Source organism: Pristiophorus japonicus, chromosome 12 (assembly GCF_044704955.1).
Source record: "Pristiophorus japonicus isolate sPriJap1 chromosome 12, sPriJap1.hap1, whole genome shotgun sequence".
In the NCBI taxonomy this organism is placed as follows: Eukaryota; Metazoa; Chordata; class Chondrichthyes; family Pristiophoridae; genus Pristiophorus; species Pristiophorus japonicus.
Genome location: NC_091988.1, coordinates 4,620,664 through 4,638,949, shown reverse-complemented (window position 1 = coordinate 4,638,949; position 18,286 = coordinate 4,620,664). Strand labels below are relative to the sequence as shown.

Genomic DNA, 18,286 nt, shown 5'->3' with positions numbered 1-18,286 from the left:
AAGCACTGTGGAGTCTGAATCTATGGGCAGATCAGAGATGGCACCTTTGGCCTGCTGGACTACATTGACAATTGAAAGGCATAAAAGGTAGTTACCAAGCACTGACATCAGAGATATGAAGGCAGATTACAGACATTTAGCTTTGGAAGGGTGATGGCCAGTAGCAAGCAATTGGAATCAGAGGTATGTGAGAATATTCCAAATTCATGGCGAAAAATTGGGTGTGTTTCTTTATAGGCATGCATTCCAACCCATCCACTTTGCCAAAATCATTATGCACAGACCCAAGAAAATCTCCCCTTTAATCTATGACCATTATGCTGGATTACTTTTTAACATCAAACAGACTCTAGTTATTGGCCTGTATTTTTTCTTATTAATCTAATTTTTCTTTTGTCTACAAAACGTTCTTACCGTTCAAAGGTTTCCCATTCACTTTCCAATGAACTTCAGGCTGTGGCTGACCACCAATTTCACATTCTAATTCAGCATTTTCCTCAGAAAAATATACTTTACTTCTGGGTTTTTTGATCCAGTAAGGGGCAGCTGGTAAAAACAAAGTTGGAAATAAAAAGAATTGCTGAAGATTTACAATTGATATTTCCATTTTAAAGGTATAACATGGTCACCTGCATCACAAGCACACACAGGAAAAGCTGGTGTACAATAAAGGGAACGCAGGATTTCCTATAACATAAGATTCTGAATTACACATTGTTTATTGGTCTTATTTGATGGGTTAGTCATCCTGTTCAATGCTTGCCAGAAACTCGACATGCTAGCCACTGACTCCATCTCCTTATGTTTTTTCTCACTCAGGCTGAACCGTGCTTGTTCAGTCTTAGTGTCCTTCTGTTGAGCCAAAGACACGTAATCAGGGTAGGGTAATTGGGAGCTCAGCAACAGTTATTGTTCTGGCACTGACAGATATTTCGTTAGCATTCATCGTTGCTTCTGATTTAAAAGCTCTGCAGGTCTCAATATCACCCACATCAAGGAATTTGAATCTCAATATTTTGACACTGAAGATCTTGACACTGACCAAGCAGGATATCTGCATTGTAACTACAGGAGGTAATGCTGGTTTGATCAAAATCAATAGAATTGGCATCAATTTCTTTGGTGCTAGATTCTGGTACCAGGCATAAATTAATTTCCTGACAGCTTATACCGAAATCTGACACCACTAAAACTCCAGAAGGGAAGGAGCATGAATTTGAAAGAGTCCTCTCGGGCCGAATGAAAAGTAAAATTGTAGCATTTTGAAAAGTCGGCAATCCCTTACCTAAAGAGGCAATGAGAGGCAGTGGAGCCCATTCATCAAAATCTCCTGTGCAGTTTTAGAGGGTAGTTTAGGAAGTGTATGCCTCCAGTGAACGCAGCAAAAAGCTGAACATACTCGCAGTTTCAATTTCGACATCATTGTAACCCCGGAGCAGTACAGGGTTCGAAGGTCAATGCCAGGTCTAAACCACCGATTCTGGCTAAAAGCTTCAAAAATCGGTAACGGGAAGCTGGGCTTCCAACAAAGCCAAGCACATGCTGTTAGCATCCTGGAGATGGAGGTTTCTTGGCATGAATGCTAATTCAAAACTTGAACAGTACGGAATATCGGAAAATAGAAAAGTGAAAGCTATTTAAAAGTAAAAGCTATTTTAATAATAACTGAAACAAAATAAATAAATACATTCTTTTGTCTTTTTTGGAGTCAAGCTACTTCAAATGAAAAACTGACAAAATATATATTTTTTACAGAGCCTGACGCCAAAAATTGTCAAGATTAATTTTAAACTTTAAGCAATTTACAGTAATTATTTTCTATAAGTTGGTGAAAAATGATTCTTGCGATTTGGGCATTGCTGACAAGGCCAGCACATATTGCCCAGCCCCAGTTACACTTAAGAAAGTGGTAGTTGGCCTTTTTTTCGAACCACTGCAGTCTCTGTGGTGAAGGTGCTCCTACAGTGCAGCTCCCCCGCGAGTAAACAATCAGCAATTAACATCCAGTTATTATTTGACAGGTTTGGATTTTTTTTCAGCCTACAAGTAGTTATGCTACAGGAAGGAAAGTGGATTCATATTTTTAGCTAAATCTACATTTATTTTGCTATTATCTTGAAATAACTTTATTAAAATATTATAAAAGGTTTCCACTAGATGGAGCACTTTAGCTTAAAATAAGGGAAGACAAGGAATTTGAAAGCTGTAGTCATACATTTACCAATACTAGAAAAAACAAGAATCATGTCCCTTCTCGCAGTACATGTCAAACAATTCATGTCCAATCCTTTGCTGTGTCCCTCTACCCAACAGAGTGACATCATCGAGGTCCAGGTTAGTGATTGGAGTGTGGGCAGATACAGCAGGCACAGCAAGAGTCTGTGGAGGGATGTGATCGGGGGCCCAGGAGAGGCGAGGGCCCAGGGGCAGCACGGGCCCAGCCCACACTGCAATATGTGTGCGCACTAGGTCCGTGCAGCAGAGCAGGTCTCCAGTCGTCCTGGTTAACCCTTGTCACTGGACCAAGACCTCGCTCTGTCAAGCCCGTGTGGTGGCTGGTGTGCAACGGCCACCCCACGTTAAAAAATCCACGCACAGGCATCTTCCACCTTTCAGGATGTAGTTCGGGATCTGGAATATTAGGCCCTTCATTGAAACACCTGTGAACTCATTCTTTTTTGGTGTGGAAGCAAGTCATCCTCGCTTCGAGGGACTGCCTATGATGATGACCCAACAGCTCAAATGGCAAACTCTGACAATGTGCTCAGTGATTATTTCACAGCTCATCATGTTGCTCCATGCTCAAAGTACAACATCCTTGTTCTTTATAAATATGCGGCACTTGAAATCAATTACCAATTTTAGAACATCTCTCTTCAGGACGCGTTCTATATCAAGGGTGGGGTAGAGGCAGAATAGAAAACTGCGAGGCCCAGGTATTCTTTTAAAAATAGGTTTTCCTAGGTCTGTTTTCACAGCACAATGCCTTCAGCAATTTCCTTGCACATTCTCAAAGTACCATAACTGGTTAATGGGATGTATTTTCACTGATATCTACCTCTCCCCAACATATAGACCAATCAGCAGTATTCTAGGCTGACGTCAGCATTTTCTGGCAAAACTCAGCTTTGATCAGGTCCATCTCCCCGCTACCAGAAGACCGTCTATCTGCTGATGGAAGACAGCAAGCCACTCACCCCTCAATTCTTTAAATGATTGAGAACTCTTGTGGGCTAACTGGCTCTCTCACTGCTCCCTACTGCCTCCCTTGAGTGCTACACCATTGCATATATATTGTCAGACTGCTTGTCCGACATCCAGTTCTGGATCAGCAGAAATTTTCTCCAATTGAATATTGGGAAGCCATTGTTTTCGGTCCCCGTCACAAACTCCGTTCCCTGGCCACTGACTCCATCCCTCTCCCCAACTCCTGTCTGAGGCTGAACCACACTGTTCGCAACCTTGGTGTCATATTTGATCCTGAAATGAGCTTTCGACCACATATCCACAGCATAACTAAGACCACCTATTTCCAGCTCTGTAACATCGCCCGTCTCCGCCCTTGCGTCAGCTCTTCCGCTATTGAAGCCCTCATCCATGCCTTTGTACCTCTAGACTTGACTATTCCACCACACTCCTGGCTGCCTCCCACATTTTGGTGCTGGTGATCATAATTCAGTCAGATTTAGGGTAGTTATGGAAAAGGACAAAGGTTCTCAATTGGGGTGAAGCCAATTTTGCTGAACTGAGATGGGATTTGGCCAAGGTGGACTGGAAACGGCTACTTGACGGTAAATCAGCGACAGAGCAGTGGGAGGCATTCAAGGAGGAGATCCGGAGGGTTCAGAGCGAGTATGTTCCCTTAAAAAAAAGGGTGGGGCTAATAAATCTAGCGCCCCCTGGATGTCAAGAGACACACAGGGTAAGATAAAGAAAAAAAGGGAAGCTTATGACAGATACCGAAAACTCAATACTGCAGAAACTCGAGAGGAATATAAGAAGTGCAGGGGTGCAATTAAAAAAGATATCAGGAAGAAAAGAGAGAGCATGAAAGAATGTTGGCAAGTAAAATCAGGGAAAACCCAAAGGTGTTTTATTAAGAGCAAGAGGATAACTAGAGAAAGAGTGGGGCCTATTAGAGACCACAAAGGAGATGTGTGTGTGGAGGCAGAAGATGTGGGTATGATTCTATGAATACTTTACATCTGTTTTCACAAAAGAGAGGGTCGATGCAGACTTTGCAAAGAGGGAGAAGTGTGGAATATTAGACGAGATAAACATAGTGAGAGAGGAGAAGGGCTTAGCCGCTTTGAAAGTGGATAAATCCCCAGGCCCCGTGAGCTGACCCGAGTGGAACACCACCAAGCAGCACGCGAGTAGCAGCAGACCGTAAACAGCCCAAACACCAACTGACCCAAAGACAAGAAGTAAAAAGCACCAAAATCAAAGTGTGATGTCACATGAAAGATGGGATGTGATTGGTTGGTGAGCTTTTCTCTCTTTTCTGGGGCATTGGTTTGAATTAAGAGCTGGGATTAAAAACAAAACCTGAAAACTTAATTCATTAAATATATTAGCGATGGCAGGGCAGGCGATGTGTTTGTGCTGCAGCATGTGGGAGCTGGTGGACACCATTGAGGTCCAGGCGACCACATCTGCAGCAAGTGTCTGCAGGTCGAGGAACTTCGGCTCCGTGTTGATGAGCTGGAGTCCGAGCTTCAGACACTGCCACACATCAGGGAGGGGGAGAGTTACCTGGACGCCACGATCCAGGAGCTATTCACACCAATTAGATTAATTAATTCAAACTCGATCCGTGGTCAGGTACAGGAGGGTGTGACTACGAGTGAGGGAGGTATGGGGATCCAGGAGGTAGTGATGGAGGAGCCTCGGTCCTTGCTCTTGTCCAACAGGTTCGAGGCTCTTGCTCCGTGTGTGGACGAGAGCAGGGACTGCAGGGAGGATGAGCAAACTGACCACAGCACCGTGGTGCAGGGGGCCATTCAAGTGGGGGGAGTAAAAAGGAATGTTGTAGTGGGAGGGGACAGTACAGTTAGGGGGATAGATACTGTTCTCTGCAGCCGAGAGCGTGAGTCCCGAAGGCTGTGTTGCCTGCCCGGTGCCAGGGTTAAGGACATCTCCTCTGGGCTGGAGAGGAATTTGGAGTGGGAGGGGGAAGATCCAGTTGTCGTGGCCCACGTAGGTACCAATGACACAGATAGGACAAAGAAAGAGATTCTGCTGAGGGAGAATGAACAGCTAAATTAAAAAGCAGAACCACAAAGGTAATAATCTCTGGATTCCAACCTGAGCCACGAGCAAATTTACACAGGGTAAATAAGATCAGAGAGTTAAATATCTGGCTCAAAGACTGGTGTGGGAGAAATGGGTTTTGGTTCTTGGGACACTGGCACCAGTACTGGGATAAGAGGGAGCTGTTCCGTTGGGACAGGCTCCACTTAGACCGTGCTGGGACTGGTGTCCTGGCAGATCAAATAACTCGGGCTGTAGAGAGGGCTTTAAACCAATTAGTGGAGGGGGGCGGGGTTAAGGTGAGCGAAAATGTAAAAAGTCAAAGAGTAAGGAGAAGGCGATGGGGCAGGGGAGCACGGGGGGAAATGATAACCAGAGCGTGACAGGAAGGGACAGAATGTAGAAACATAAAGTGGGGTCAAATTAGGAAAAAATGGTAAAAAAAAAAAAAATTTAAAAGCTCTTTATCTGAACACACGCAGCATTCGTAACAAAATAGATGAGATGACGGCACAAATAGGTACAAATGGGTATGATGTGATAGCCATTACAGAGACGTGATTGCAAGGCGATTGAGGCTGGGAACCGAATATTCAGGGGTATTTGATCATTTGGAAGATCAGACAGAAAGGAAAAGGAGGTGGGGTAGCTCTGTTAATAAAGGATGCGATCACTGCGTTCATGTTGGGGTAAGAATTAGTGGGTGCATAGCTTTAAGAAGAGAATGATGGGAAAAGATATCAAGTAAGCTAAATGTAAGACACAAAGGTAGATTAAATGAGTGCCTGAGACAAAAGGGAAGAAGCCACAGGTGCAGCCAGAGGAAAGCTTGTGGAGTGATCGTCGCTGATTGTATCGAGAAACCATTCCAATTAAATAAACGAGGCAGTTCGGAAAAGCTTGGCAGCAGAGACAGGCCCAGACAGGGAGATCAGATAATGCAACTCGAGATAAGTCATCATCATCATCATCATCATCATAGGCAGTCCCTCGAGGAAGACTTGCTTCCACTCTTAGAATGAGTCCTTAGATGGCTGAACAGTCCAATACGAGAACCACAGTCCCTGTCACAGGTAGAACAGATAGTCGTTGAGGGTAAGGGAGGGTGGGACAGGTTTGCCGCACGCTCTTTCCGCTGTCTGCGCTTGATTTCTGCACGCTCTCAGCAATGAGGCTCCTCGAGGTGCTCAGCGCCCTCCCAGATGCACTTCCTCCACTTAGGGCAGTCTTTGGCCAGGGACTCCCAGGTGTCAGTGGGGATGTTGCACTTTATCAGGGAGGCTTTGAGGGTGTCCTTGTAACGTTTCCTCTGCCCACCTTTGGCTCGTTTACCGTAAAGGAGTTCCAAGTAGAGCGCTTGCTTTGGGAGTCTCATGTCTGGCATGCGGACAATGTGGCCCGCCCAATAGAGTTGATCAAGTGTGGTCATGTATGTGCGCAGACACAGGGGTCGTCCACGTACTGTAGCTCAACAACACAGGTTGGGATGGTGTTGGACCTGGCCTGGAGACGGCGTAGGTTGAACAGCTTCCCACTGGTTCTGTAGTTAGGTCCACTCCAGCGGGGAGCTTGTTGACTGTGAAGTGGAGCATGGCGGCGAGGAAGATTGAGAAGAGGGCTGGGGCGATGACGCAGCCCTGTTTGACCCCGGTCCGGACGTGGATTGGGTCTGTGATGGATCCAGTGGTAAGGATCATGGCCTGCATGTCGCCCAAGATTACTGGGCCCACGGACCATCAAAACCATTGTGCGATTAACTTGAAGACAGGATCTGTATGCACATGAAACCTCCCGGAACAAACACAATGTCAGCGTTCTATAACTGATAGCAGAATTGTATTTGATTGCGAAGGTGGGAAGAGACATCGAGATCTCTCCTGGGCATATGCTCGAGAAATAAAGATCTGATGTGAATTAAGACCAACTCGACTCGACTCATTCGAAGAACCAGAGGTGGCCTCGGTTGAAAAGCAGCTGAGACAATGCGAGTGCATTTCACCCAGACAAGGTCCGGTCTCTGAAGTGTTACCTCAACAGTTAGTGAGAAACGATATTGGCTCAGAAGATCAAGATGTTGAATCAGTTTGGGTGGAGATAAGGAATAATAAGGGGAAAAAGTCACTGGTGGGCGTAGTCTAGAGGCCCCCTAACAGTAGCTACACTGTTGGACGGAGTATAAATGAAAAAATAATGGAGACTTGTAAAAAAGGTAATCATGGGCGATTTTTACCTTCATATTGATTGGACAAAGCAAATTGGCCAGGGTAGCCTTGAGGAAGAGTTCAGAGAGTGTATCCGGAATAGTTTCCTTGTACAGTACGTTGCGAAACGAGTCCATAAATAAGAAAGCAGTAGCTGGACATTTGGAAAGGCATAATTCAATCAAGCAAAGTCAGCAGGTTTTCCGAAAGGGAAATCATGTTTGACAAATTTGCTGGAGTTCTTTGAGAATGTCCTGCTACAACTGTACAGGGTATTGGTGAGGCCACACCTAGAGTACTGCATGCAATTTTGGTCTCGGTAGTTAAGGAAGGATATACTTGCATTGGAGGCTGTTCAGAGAAAGTTCACTCGGTTGAATCCGGAGATGAGAAGGTTGACTTATGAAGATAGATTAAGTAGGTTGGGGCTATACTCATTGGAGTTCAGAAGAATGAGAGGTGATCTTATCGAAACATATAAGATAATGAGGGGGCGAGACAAGATGGATCCAGGGAGAATATTTCCATTCATAGGGCAAACTAAAACTAGGGAGCATTGTCCCAGAATAAGGGGCCGCCCATTTCAAACTGAGATGAGGAGGAATTTATTCTCTCAGAGGGTTGTAAATCTGTGGAATTCTCTGTCCCAGAGAGCTGTGGAGGTTGGGTCATTGAATATATTTAAGGCGGAGATAGACAGATTTTTGAGCAATAAGGGAGTAAAGGGTTAAGGGGAGCGGGCAGGGAAGTGGAACTGAGTCCATGATCAGATCAGCCAAGATATTAAATGGCGGAGCAGGCTCTATGGGTCAAATGGCCTACTCCTGCTCCTATTTCTTATGTTCTTATGTTCATAAATGTATTCCATGCTGTTAAAGAGAAGCAAAAGAGGAAATAGCAGAAGCTCTGACCATAATTTTCCAGAACTCTCTGGCGACAGGTGTGGTGCCAGAGGACTGGAGGAGTGATAAAGTTGTGCCTTTGTTTAAAAATAAAGGGATAGACTGAGTAATTACAGGCCAGTCAGCCTAACCTAAGTGGTGGGAAAATTATTGGAAAAAGTCCTGAGGGACAGGATAAATCTTCATTTGGAAAAACATGGATTAATCAAGGACAGTCAGCATGGATTTGTTTCGGGAAGGTCGTGTCTGACTAAATTGATTGAATTTTTCGAGGAGGTGACCAGGAGGGTCAATGAGGGCAGTGCGTATGATGTAGTGTATATAGATTTTAGCAAAGCTTTTGATAAGGTTCCACATGGCAGACTGGTCACGAAAGTAAAAGCGCATCGGATCCAGGGCAAAGTGGCAAGTTGGATCCAAAATTGGCTCAGAGGCAGGAAGCAAAGGGTAATGGTTGATGGGTGTTTTTGTGACTGGAAGGCTGTATCCAGTGGGGTTCCGCAGGGCTCAGTGCTGGGTCCCTTGCTTTTTGTGGTATATATCAATGACTTGGACTTGAATGTTGGGGGTATGATTAAGAAGTTTACAAATGGCACTAAAATAGGCTGTGTGGTTGATAATGAAGAATAAAGCTGCAAATTGCAGGAAGATATCAATGTAATGGTTAGGTTGGCGGAACAATGGCAAATGGAATTCAATCCGGAGAAGTGAGGTAATGCATTTGGGGAGGTCTAACAAGGCAAGAGAATACACGTTAAATGGTACGACACTGAAAAGTGTAGAGGAACAAAAGGACCTTGGAGTACAGGTCCACAAATCCCAAACGATAGCAGGCCAGGTAGATAAGATGGTTAAGAAGGCATATGGAATACCTGCCTTTGTTAGTCGAGGCATAGAATACAAGAATTATGCTTGAACTATATAAAACACTGGTTAGGCCACAGCTGTGTGCAATCCTGGTCACCGTATTACAGTAAAGATGTGATTGCACCAGAGAGGGTACAGAAGAGATTTACGAGGATGTTGCCTGGACTGGAGAATTTTGGCTATGAGGAAAGACTGAGATACTGGGTCTGTTTTTTTTGGAACAGCAGAGGCTGCAGGGAGACCTGATTGAGGTGTATAAAATTATGAGGGGCCTGAATAGAGTGGATAAGAAGGACCTGTTTCCCTTGGCAGAAGGGTCATAAGAACATAAGAACATAAGAATTAGGAACAGGAGTAGGCCATCTAGCCCCTCGAGCCTGCTCCGCCATTCAACAAGATCATGGCTGATCTGGCCGTGGACTCAGCTCCACTTACCCGCCCGCTCCCCGTAACCCTTAATTCCCTTATTGGTTAAAAATCTATCTATCTGTGATTTGAATACATTCAATGAGCTAGCCTCAACTGCTTCTTTGGGCAGAGAATTCCACAGATTCACAACCCTCTGGGAGAAGAAATTCCTTCTCAACTCGGTTTTAAATTGGCTCCCCCGTATTTTGAGGCAGTGCCCCCTAGTTCTAGTCTCCCCGACCAGTGGAAACAACCTCTCTGCCTCTATCTTGTCGATCCCTTTCATGATTTTAAATGTTTCTATACGATCACCCCTCATCCTTCTGAACTCCAACGAATAAAGATCCAGTCTACTCAATCTATCATCATAAGGTAACCCCCTCATCTCCGGAATCAGCCTAGTGAATCGTCTCTGTACCCCCTCCAAAGCCAGTATATCCTTCCTTAAGTCAGGTGACCAAAACTGCACACAGTACTCCAGGTGCGGCCTTACCAATACCCTATACAGTTGCAGCAGGACCTCCCTGCTTTTGTACTCCATCCCTCTCGCAATGAAGGCCAACATTCCATTCGCCTTCCTGATTAGCTGCTGCACCTGGGCCAATTGTGGAGCAGTGGAGGCGTGGCCTAAACAGTTGGAGCTGTGAGCAGTGAGAGGAGGAGCTGCTGCTTTTGCTCCTGGCTGGGCCTGTGAATCAGCCCAGGAAGAGAAGGAAGGAAGGAAGGGGCTTCACCACCAACTTTCACCCAGAGGGAGAGGAGGAAAAAGCAGAAAACTTGAACAACTTCACCATTTCTACAAAGAGTTGGAGAGAGGGGGAAAGACCAACAACAACATCCAGTGTGGAAGGAGGGAGACTCTACCATTCTACAGGTGGGTGTATTGGTGCAGTCCCTAAAAGACTTTGCTGTATCGGTGGGGGGAGGAAAGAAGACCAGTCTGGGGCCGGAACATCGCGGGAGGTGTGTGTGTGTGTGGAAGTGTGTGTGGGGGCCTTGCTTACAACTAGGCCCCACACACCTTTGAAGCACCCCTCCCCCATTGCCTAGCCTGGGATAGCTGGAGCTACCAGGCTGAAGAAACAATTAATCCACCCGAATTAACATCGTTGGGAGTGTGTGCCTGTGTGGCTCCAGTTGCACCAGGTGAAGACATCTTCTCCCCTCACCTGAAGACCACCCCAAAGACTATTTTTTGTTTGCCATCTGGGGATTGCACCCACCCACAGCTGCGAGGGGAGACCTGCCCTCGCAGTTCCCCCCCCTTCCCACACTCCTCTCTCTTTCTCTGTTACTCTCTGTCTCTCCCCTCTCTCTCTGAGAGCCCTTTCCTCCCAAATTGATTGGAAAAATATAAAACAATTAAGACAACTGAGCAGAGGGAGCAAGGCCCCTCCCCAATTGCCAACTAGGGGAGAGGTGTGCCTCGTTAAGAGCTCCTCTGCTCAGTGTATTAAACGAGGCCATTTAAAGACCATTAAGGCCTGTGACTTTGGGGTGGGTGTAGCCCTTAAAGGGACCCCGTGATGGCGACCCCATCCACGCCGGTGGCAGGGCCAGCAAGGACATATGCGCAGGTGGTGTCCACATCCACGGCACCTCCTACGCCACCCGCTGCCCTGCCACCATTCAGACTTATAACTAAGAAACACGGGGTCAAGAGCTACACTCACCCCACAATGAGCATTGAGGAGTGCGTGCGGGCGATGGCTGGGGTAGTTGGCCCCTCGGCCATTGTCGCAGCCTCCAAGATGTCTGGGAAGGCCGTGTTCTTCCTGGGGTCGGAGCGGGCGGTGTCCCTGGCCATTGAAAAGGGGCTCACGGTGGGCGGGGCGTTCCTGCCGGTGGACCCTCTCGAGGCCACCACGCAGAGGGTCATTCTATCAAACGTCCTGCCCTTTGTTCCCGCTGAGCTCCTCCTCCCTCACCTACAGCAACTGGGGGAGGTAAGGTCGGGGATCAACCCCATACCGCTCGGCCTCAGGGAGAGTGGCCTGCGCCACGTGTTCTCCTTCCGCCGCCAACTCTTTGTCCGGCTGGCGCGGGAGGACACGACGGAAGGGCACTTTAATGTGGTGCACGAGGGGACTGCCTACCGCGTCTTCTGGACGTCGGACGGCGTGCGGTGCCATGCCTGCAGGGAGGTGGGGCACGTTCGCAAGAACTGCCCCGCCTCCAAAACCGCCAAACCACCGAGGGCGGCCAAGGCTGACGCCGCCGCCACCCCTCCCCCTAGTTGTGTCCGCGTGCCGGGAGCTGTAGGTGCGCGGGCATCGTCGGGGGCCTTTGTTTTCACGGCCTCCGGCGGGGGGGAGAGCGTCCGGCCGGAAAGAAGGCGCGGAAGAAGGCGAAACACCTAGAGGCGGGTCCCCTCAGTGCGCCAGACAAGCTGTTCACCGCGCTCGGCCCAACCCCGTCACCGGCGAGCGCGGGGTGCCCTGAGCCCGTGCCCGAGCCCTTGAACAACACCACAGAGGGGTTCGGGCACGGGCAAGACAAGAAAAAGGGGGGAGTGGAGCGGGAGGCCTCGGCAGACATGGAGGTCTCCCTGACTCCGTGCCCCCCCAGGAACAAAAGGAGGCGCCGCTCCAATGAGTCGGAGGGGGAACAACATCCCTCCGCGGAGGAGTCGGTGCCCGCCGCGTGTCCCGCGTCCCCCACCGGCGCCCCCAAACTGCGCCGTAGGCACGAGGAATCTGTTCCCGGGGAGGGTGAGACAGTCGAGGCTGCCCAGCCGCTGCCTCCCGGGGATGGCGTGGAAGATCTGCCTGTCGTGGGGGGCGTGGGGCCAGTGGAAGAATGCGTAGCCGCCGGGCCGGGCGTCCCGGGGACTGAGGCGGGCGGGGCCGAAAAGGCCGAACCTGAGCCCACCCAGCCAATACACAACTTCCCCCGGGAGTCGCTCGACTCGGCAGAAACACAAAGTATTAGCACTTTTAATGAATCTGTACACGCTGGGCCGGGGGGTGGCGGCGGGGAGGGGGAGGAACACCCACCCTCGCCCCCTACTTTGGAGCTGGAGTGCTTGGGGAGCATGGGGATTTCCTATGGCCGGGTCTCTCCTTGTTCCCTGGCTCCTGGGGCGGAGGGGGAACCCCTTCCGCTGTCATTTCCCGACCCAGCACCAATTCTAAAAGAGCCCAGTGGGGACTCCTCTGCCGACGATCCTGGGGGTGGGATCGGGGCAGAGCCAGGGTCGGATGGAGTGGCCGGGCCGTTTGCCGTACCTCGTGCGGTCGACGGGCCGGCTGCTGGCGGCGACCTCCCGGAGGGGGACGGGGACTCGGTGGGGGACGCGGGAGAAGATCTCGAGTCCATCGCCAGTGAGGCGGTGGATCTCCTTGTGCCCAGCGCTGAGTCCCCCCTCATTCCCGTAGAGGATCTCCAGAACTTTTTGGTCGAGAGCCAGGGTCGCTGCAACCGAGCCCATCGGGCCCGGGAAAGATGGTCCGAGCCGGGGCTGCTCATTGCTTCCGTCCGCGCCGCCGCTAAAACCATGGCCGCGGGCGGGCCCTTATCAAGGGCGCAAGGCCTTGAGCTGCGCCGGCTCAAAAGGTTCCTCGCTGGGCTGCTGAAGGAGTGGAGGTCAACAAACGACTCCACTCCCCCCCCACAATAGGTTAAGGTAGAGGTTGCATTATGCTTTTGCCATGAAGATAACCATAGCCAGCCTCAACATCAACGGCGGCAGAAGGGCATGTCGTAGATTTAACAATTTTTCGCTCCTGCGGGAGGGGAAATATGCGGTGTGCTTCCTGCAAGAAACCCACACCGTTCCAGGAGACGAAGTCACGTGGCTTCTGGAATGGCAAGGAGAGGTCCGCATGAGCCACCTCACCGCCACTTCTTGTGGGGTGGCCATCTTGCTGGCCCCGCATTTTCAGCCGGAGATCTTGGGGGTTGAGGAGCCCGTGCCAGGCCGCTTGCTGCACGTAACGGTTCGCCTGGGGGACGTGCCGCTCCATCTCGTGAGCGTGTACGCCCCTCATCCCGGCCCGCAGCAGGCACGCTTCTTTGAAGAGGTGTCCGCTCTTCTTGGCTCCGTCGACGTCGGCGACTGCATTGTCCTCGGGGGGGGATTTTAACTGCACCCTCGAGGCGAGGGACCGCTCCGGTGCCCGGCAGAGCATGACGGCGATGGAGAAGTTGAGGGACCTGGTCGGGTCCTTCGACTTGGTGGACGTCTGGCGAAATCTCCACCCCGACTCCAGCGCCTTTACTTGGGTGAGGCCTGGAGTAGGATGGTCTAGAGTCGACCGCCTTTACGTGTCTCGGGCGTACGTTTCCTGCATCCCGGCGGCCTCCATGCGGCCGGTGCCGTGTTCGGACCACCACCTGGTGTGGGCGGAGCTCGCTTCGCTCCGCGCGAGGACGGGGTCCGCGTACTGGCACTTTAACAACCGGCTGCTGGAGGACGTGCGGTTCCAGGACTCGTTCCGTCGATTCTGGTCCGACTGGAGAAGGAAGCAGGGGGGCTTCCCCTCCTTGAGGCTATGGTGGGACGTGGGCAAGGCTCACGTCCGCGTCTTCTGTCAAGAGTACGCGAGGGGGTCGACCAAGAGGCGGGCGGCCAGAGTCGGGCGCCTAGAAAAAGAGGTGCTCGACCTGGAAGCCCGTCTCGGTCAAGTCGTCCAGGACCCGGCCCTGCGGACGGTGTACGAAGCTAAGAAGGCCGCGCTGAAGGACCTGCAGCTCGTCGGGTCCCGAGGCGCGTTCGTGAGGTCGCAGATCCGGTTCCTGCGGGATCTGGACCGCGGCTCCCCCTTCTTCTACTCGCTGGAAAAAAGGCAGAGTGTCCGTAAGCAGCTCTTGACGCTGCTGGCAGACGACGGCTCTCTCGTCTCGGATCCGGAGGGCGTCAACAACAGGGCCCGTGAATATTACGGGGCTCTGTTCTCTCCGGATCCGTCCAGCGAGGAAGCGCGTAGAGTTTTGTGGGAGGACCTGCCGAAAGTCAGCCCGGAGGGCGCCGAAAATCTGGAAGCTCCGCTAAGCCTGGCGGAGCTGACCGGTGCCCTCGACCGGCTCTCGAGGGGAAAATCCCCGGGGCTGGACGGGCTGACCGTGGAGTTCCACAGGGCGTTCTGGGACATCCTGGGAAGCGACTACGCGCGGGTCCTGGGGGAAAGTCTGGCGACCGGGCAGATGCCCCTCTCTTGACGCAGGGCAGTCATCGTCCTGCTGCCTAAGAAGGGCGATCTCCGCCTCCTTAAGAACTGGCGCCCGGTCTCCCTCTTCAGCACGGACTACAAAATCTTCGCCAGGGCGATGTCTGCTCGCCTTGGCGCCGTGCTGGACCACATGATCCACCCCGACCAGTCCTACACGGTCCCGGGCCGGACAATCCACGATAACATCCATCTGGTCCGGGACCTCATCCATCATTCCCAGGAGGCTGGTCTGTCGGTCGCCTTCCTATCTCTCGACCAAGAGAAGGCGTTCGACAGGGTGGATCACGACTATCTGCTCGGAACTCTGCGCGCTTTCGGGTTCGGGACGCATTTCGTCACCCGGATCTGACTTTTGTACGCCGCCGCGGAGTGTCTGATTAAGGTTAACGGGTCCTTGACGGCGCCCCTTCGCTTTGGGAGAGGGGTGCGCCAGGGATGCCCCATGTCCGGCCAGTTATACGCCGTCTGCGTGGAGCCTTTCCTGCGCCTCCTGCGGACGAGGTTGATGGTACTGGCTCTGCAAGGGCCGGGCGTGGAGGTCGTCCTCTCGGCTTACGCCGATGACGTGCTCCTCGCGGTAGAGGATCCCGCTGACCTGCGGAGGATGCGTGAGTGCCAGGAGATTTACTCGGCCGCGTCCTCCGCCAGAATCAACTGGGAAAAATGTTCCGGACTTCTGGTGGGTCAGTGGCGGGTGGACTCCCTGCCGGAGGAGCTCAGGCCTTTTGCCTGAAGCACGACCCATCTCCTCGATCTGGGAGTCTACCTTAGCCCCGACGAGGAAGCCTGGCCGGCAAACTGGCAGGAGCTGGAGGCCAAGGTCGCCGCTTGCCTAGGGCGCTGGACAGGACTGTTCCGAGTGCTGTCCTACAGGGGTCGAGCGCTAGTCATAAACCAGCTGGTGGCCGCAATGTTGTGGTACCGGCTGGTCACTTTGACCCCTCCCCCTGCGTTTGTCGCCAAGATACAGAAGATGCTGGTGGACTTCTTCTGGAACAACAGGAAGCACTGGGTCTCTGCCGCGGTCTTGAGTCTCCCGCTTGAGGAGGGCGGTCAGTCGTTGGTGTGCGTCAGCGCCCAGCTCGCGACTTTCCGTCTTCAGACCCTGCAGAGATACCTTTACGTTGAGCCCCCTCCTCGGCGGTGTGCTCTGGCGAGGTATTTCTTCCGCCAGCAGCGCGACTTCAATTACGACACGCAGCTCCTGTTTGTGAACTTGGGGGGTGCCAGGACCGCCCTCCGGGAGCTGCCTGTCTTTTACAGGGAACTCATCAGGGTCTGGAACAAAGTCTCCACCAAGCGCAGCTCTCCGCCGGCTGGAGTGGCGGCCGTCCTGCAGGAGCCGCTGCTCGGGAATCCGTACCTCCACGACCGAGGTTTTAGGTGGCGGTCGGAAGAGAGGGCTGTGGCTGGTGAGGTGACCAGGGTCAGGGACCTGCTCGATGGCGGAGGAGCGGGCTGGATGGCGATAGACACGCTGGCGCGGCGCCTAAATTCAGCCGACGTCTGCCGCGTGGCCGAAGCCATCGAGTCGCTAAAAACAGCTTTGGGCCCTGACTCTGTTAGGTGTATCGAGGAGGCTCAAGCACGTGGGGAGATCCCGTCCGAACTGACCCCCATCCGGACAGAATTCCTCATCGGCGCCAAACCCCGGAACCTCCCTCGGGAGCCGGCGCCTCACAACTTGAGCCGCCTCGAGGAAATCCCCTCCGTGCCTTTCAGTTCCGCGCGGAGGGGTTTCCTGTACGGGCTGCTCTTGCACACTCTCAACTTTGCCATCCTCGCCGGCCGTCCGGACACGCCATGGCGTACCATCTTGCCGCCTGGAGGAGGCGGGGGTCCCCGATGGAGGGCACTCTATGCGGGAGTCCTCCCACTATTCATCGGGGACTTGGCCTGGAGGGTGGTGCATGGAGCAGTGCCGTGCAACAAATTTTTAAGCCGGTTCACGGACTCCCAGGCCGCCTGCAATTTCTGCGGTCTGGAGGAGTCCGTGTTCCATGTTTTTATGGAATGCACGAGGTTGCAGCCCCTGTTTTATCATTTATCGGGGCTGCTCCTGAAATTCTGGCTGCACTTCAGTCCCACACTCCTGATCTTTGGGCACCCTGTGCGGAGGGGAGCGGGTAGGTCCAAGGGCCTCCTCGTAGGACTGCTCCTGGGCACGGCCAAGGGTGCCATCAGCCGGTCCAGGCAGCGGGCGGTCGAGGGGGTCGTTCAACCTGACTGCCTGCCTCTCTTCCGCGCGTACATCCGCGCCAGGGTGTCCTTGGAGATGGAGCACGCGGTGTCCACCGGTACGCTCGCGGCCTTCCGCGAGAGGTGGGCACCGGAGGGACTGGTGTGCATCGTCACGTCCGGCAACCAAATTTTAATTTGATTTTATGTTTTAAAGTTTAATTTGTTTTAATTGCCGGTGCTTTTAGTGTCCCCCTCCCCTTTTATAGGGGGCACTGGAAAAAATGTGATTTTAGTGCCCAAAATAAAAAACAAAATAAAAAGAAAAACAAAATAAATAAAAACCACAAAAAAGAAAAAAAGGGCCTTGTAAATGTCTGGTGTGTCATCCAGGTCGGGTGGCACGGTTTAATGTTTTATGTTTTTCAGATAAACTCCAAAAAGAGTTTCATGCACAAGGACCCCCCAGGTCCCTCTGCACCGCAGCATGTTGTAATTTCTCCCCATTCAAATAATATTCCCTTTTACTGTTTTTTTTTCCAAGTTGAATGACCTCACATTTTCCGACATTGTATCCCATCTGCCAAACCTTAGCCCATTCGCTTAACCTATCTAAATCTCTTTGCAGCCTCTCTGTGTCCTCTACACAACCCGCTTTCCCACTAATCTTTGTGTCATCTGCAAATTTTGTTACACTACACTCTGTCCCCTCTTCCAGGTCATCTATGTATATTGTAAACAGTTGTGGTCCCAGCACCGATTCCTGTGGCACACCACTAACCACCGATTTCCAACCCGAAAAGAACCCATTTATTCCGACTCTCTGCTTTCTGTTCGCCAGCCAATTCTCGATCCATGCTAATACATTTCCTGTGACTCGGCATACCTTTATCTTCTGCAGTAACCTTTTGTGTGGCACCTTATCGAATGCCTTTTGGAAATCTAAATACACCACATCCATCGGTACACCTCTATCCACCATGCTCATTATATCCTCAAAGAATTCCAGTAAATTAGTTAAACATGATTTCCCCTTCATGAATCCCAGTTGCGTCTGCTTGATTGCACTATTCCTATCTGGATGTCCCGCTATTTCTTCCTTAATGATAGCTTCAAGCATTTTCCCCACTACAGATGTTAAACTAACCGGCCTTTAGTTACCTGCCTTTTGTCTGCCTCCTTTTTAAACAGAGGCGTTACATTAGCTGCTTTCCAATCCGCTGGTACCTCCCCAGAGTCCAGAGAATTTTGGTAGATTATAACGAATGCATTTGCTATAACTTCCGCCATCTCTTTTAATACACTG

At 51.2% G+C, this 18,286-nt stretch overlaps 1 protein-coding gene across 2 annotated transcripts in view; it reads right to left on the bottom strand.

Annotated features, from left to right (window-relative positions):
* The window catches only part of LOC139277131 (neural cell adhesion molecule L1-like protein), a 759,673-nt gene that overhangs the window by 507,462 nt on the left and 233,925 nt on the right, over nucleotides 1–18,286 (bottom strand). For both annotated transcript variants that reach the window (XM_070895152.1, XM_070895153.1), the window contains exon 10: nucleotides 415–546. In XM_070895152.1, the coding sequence (XP_070751253.1) occupies nucleotides 415–546 (132 nt within the window). The remainder of the gene's footprint in view (nucleotides 1–414; nucleotides 547–18,286) is intronic.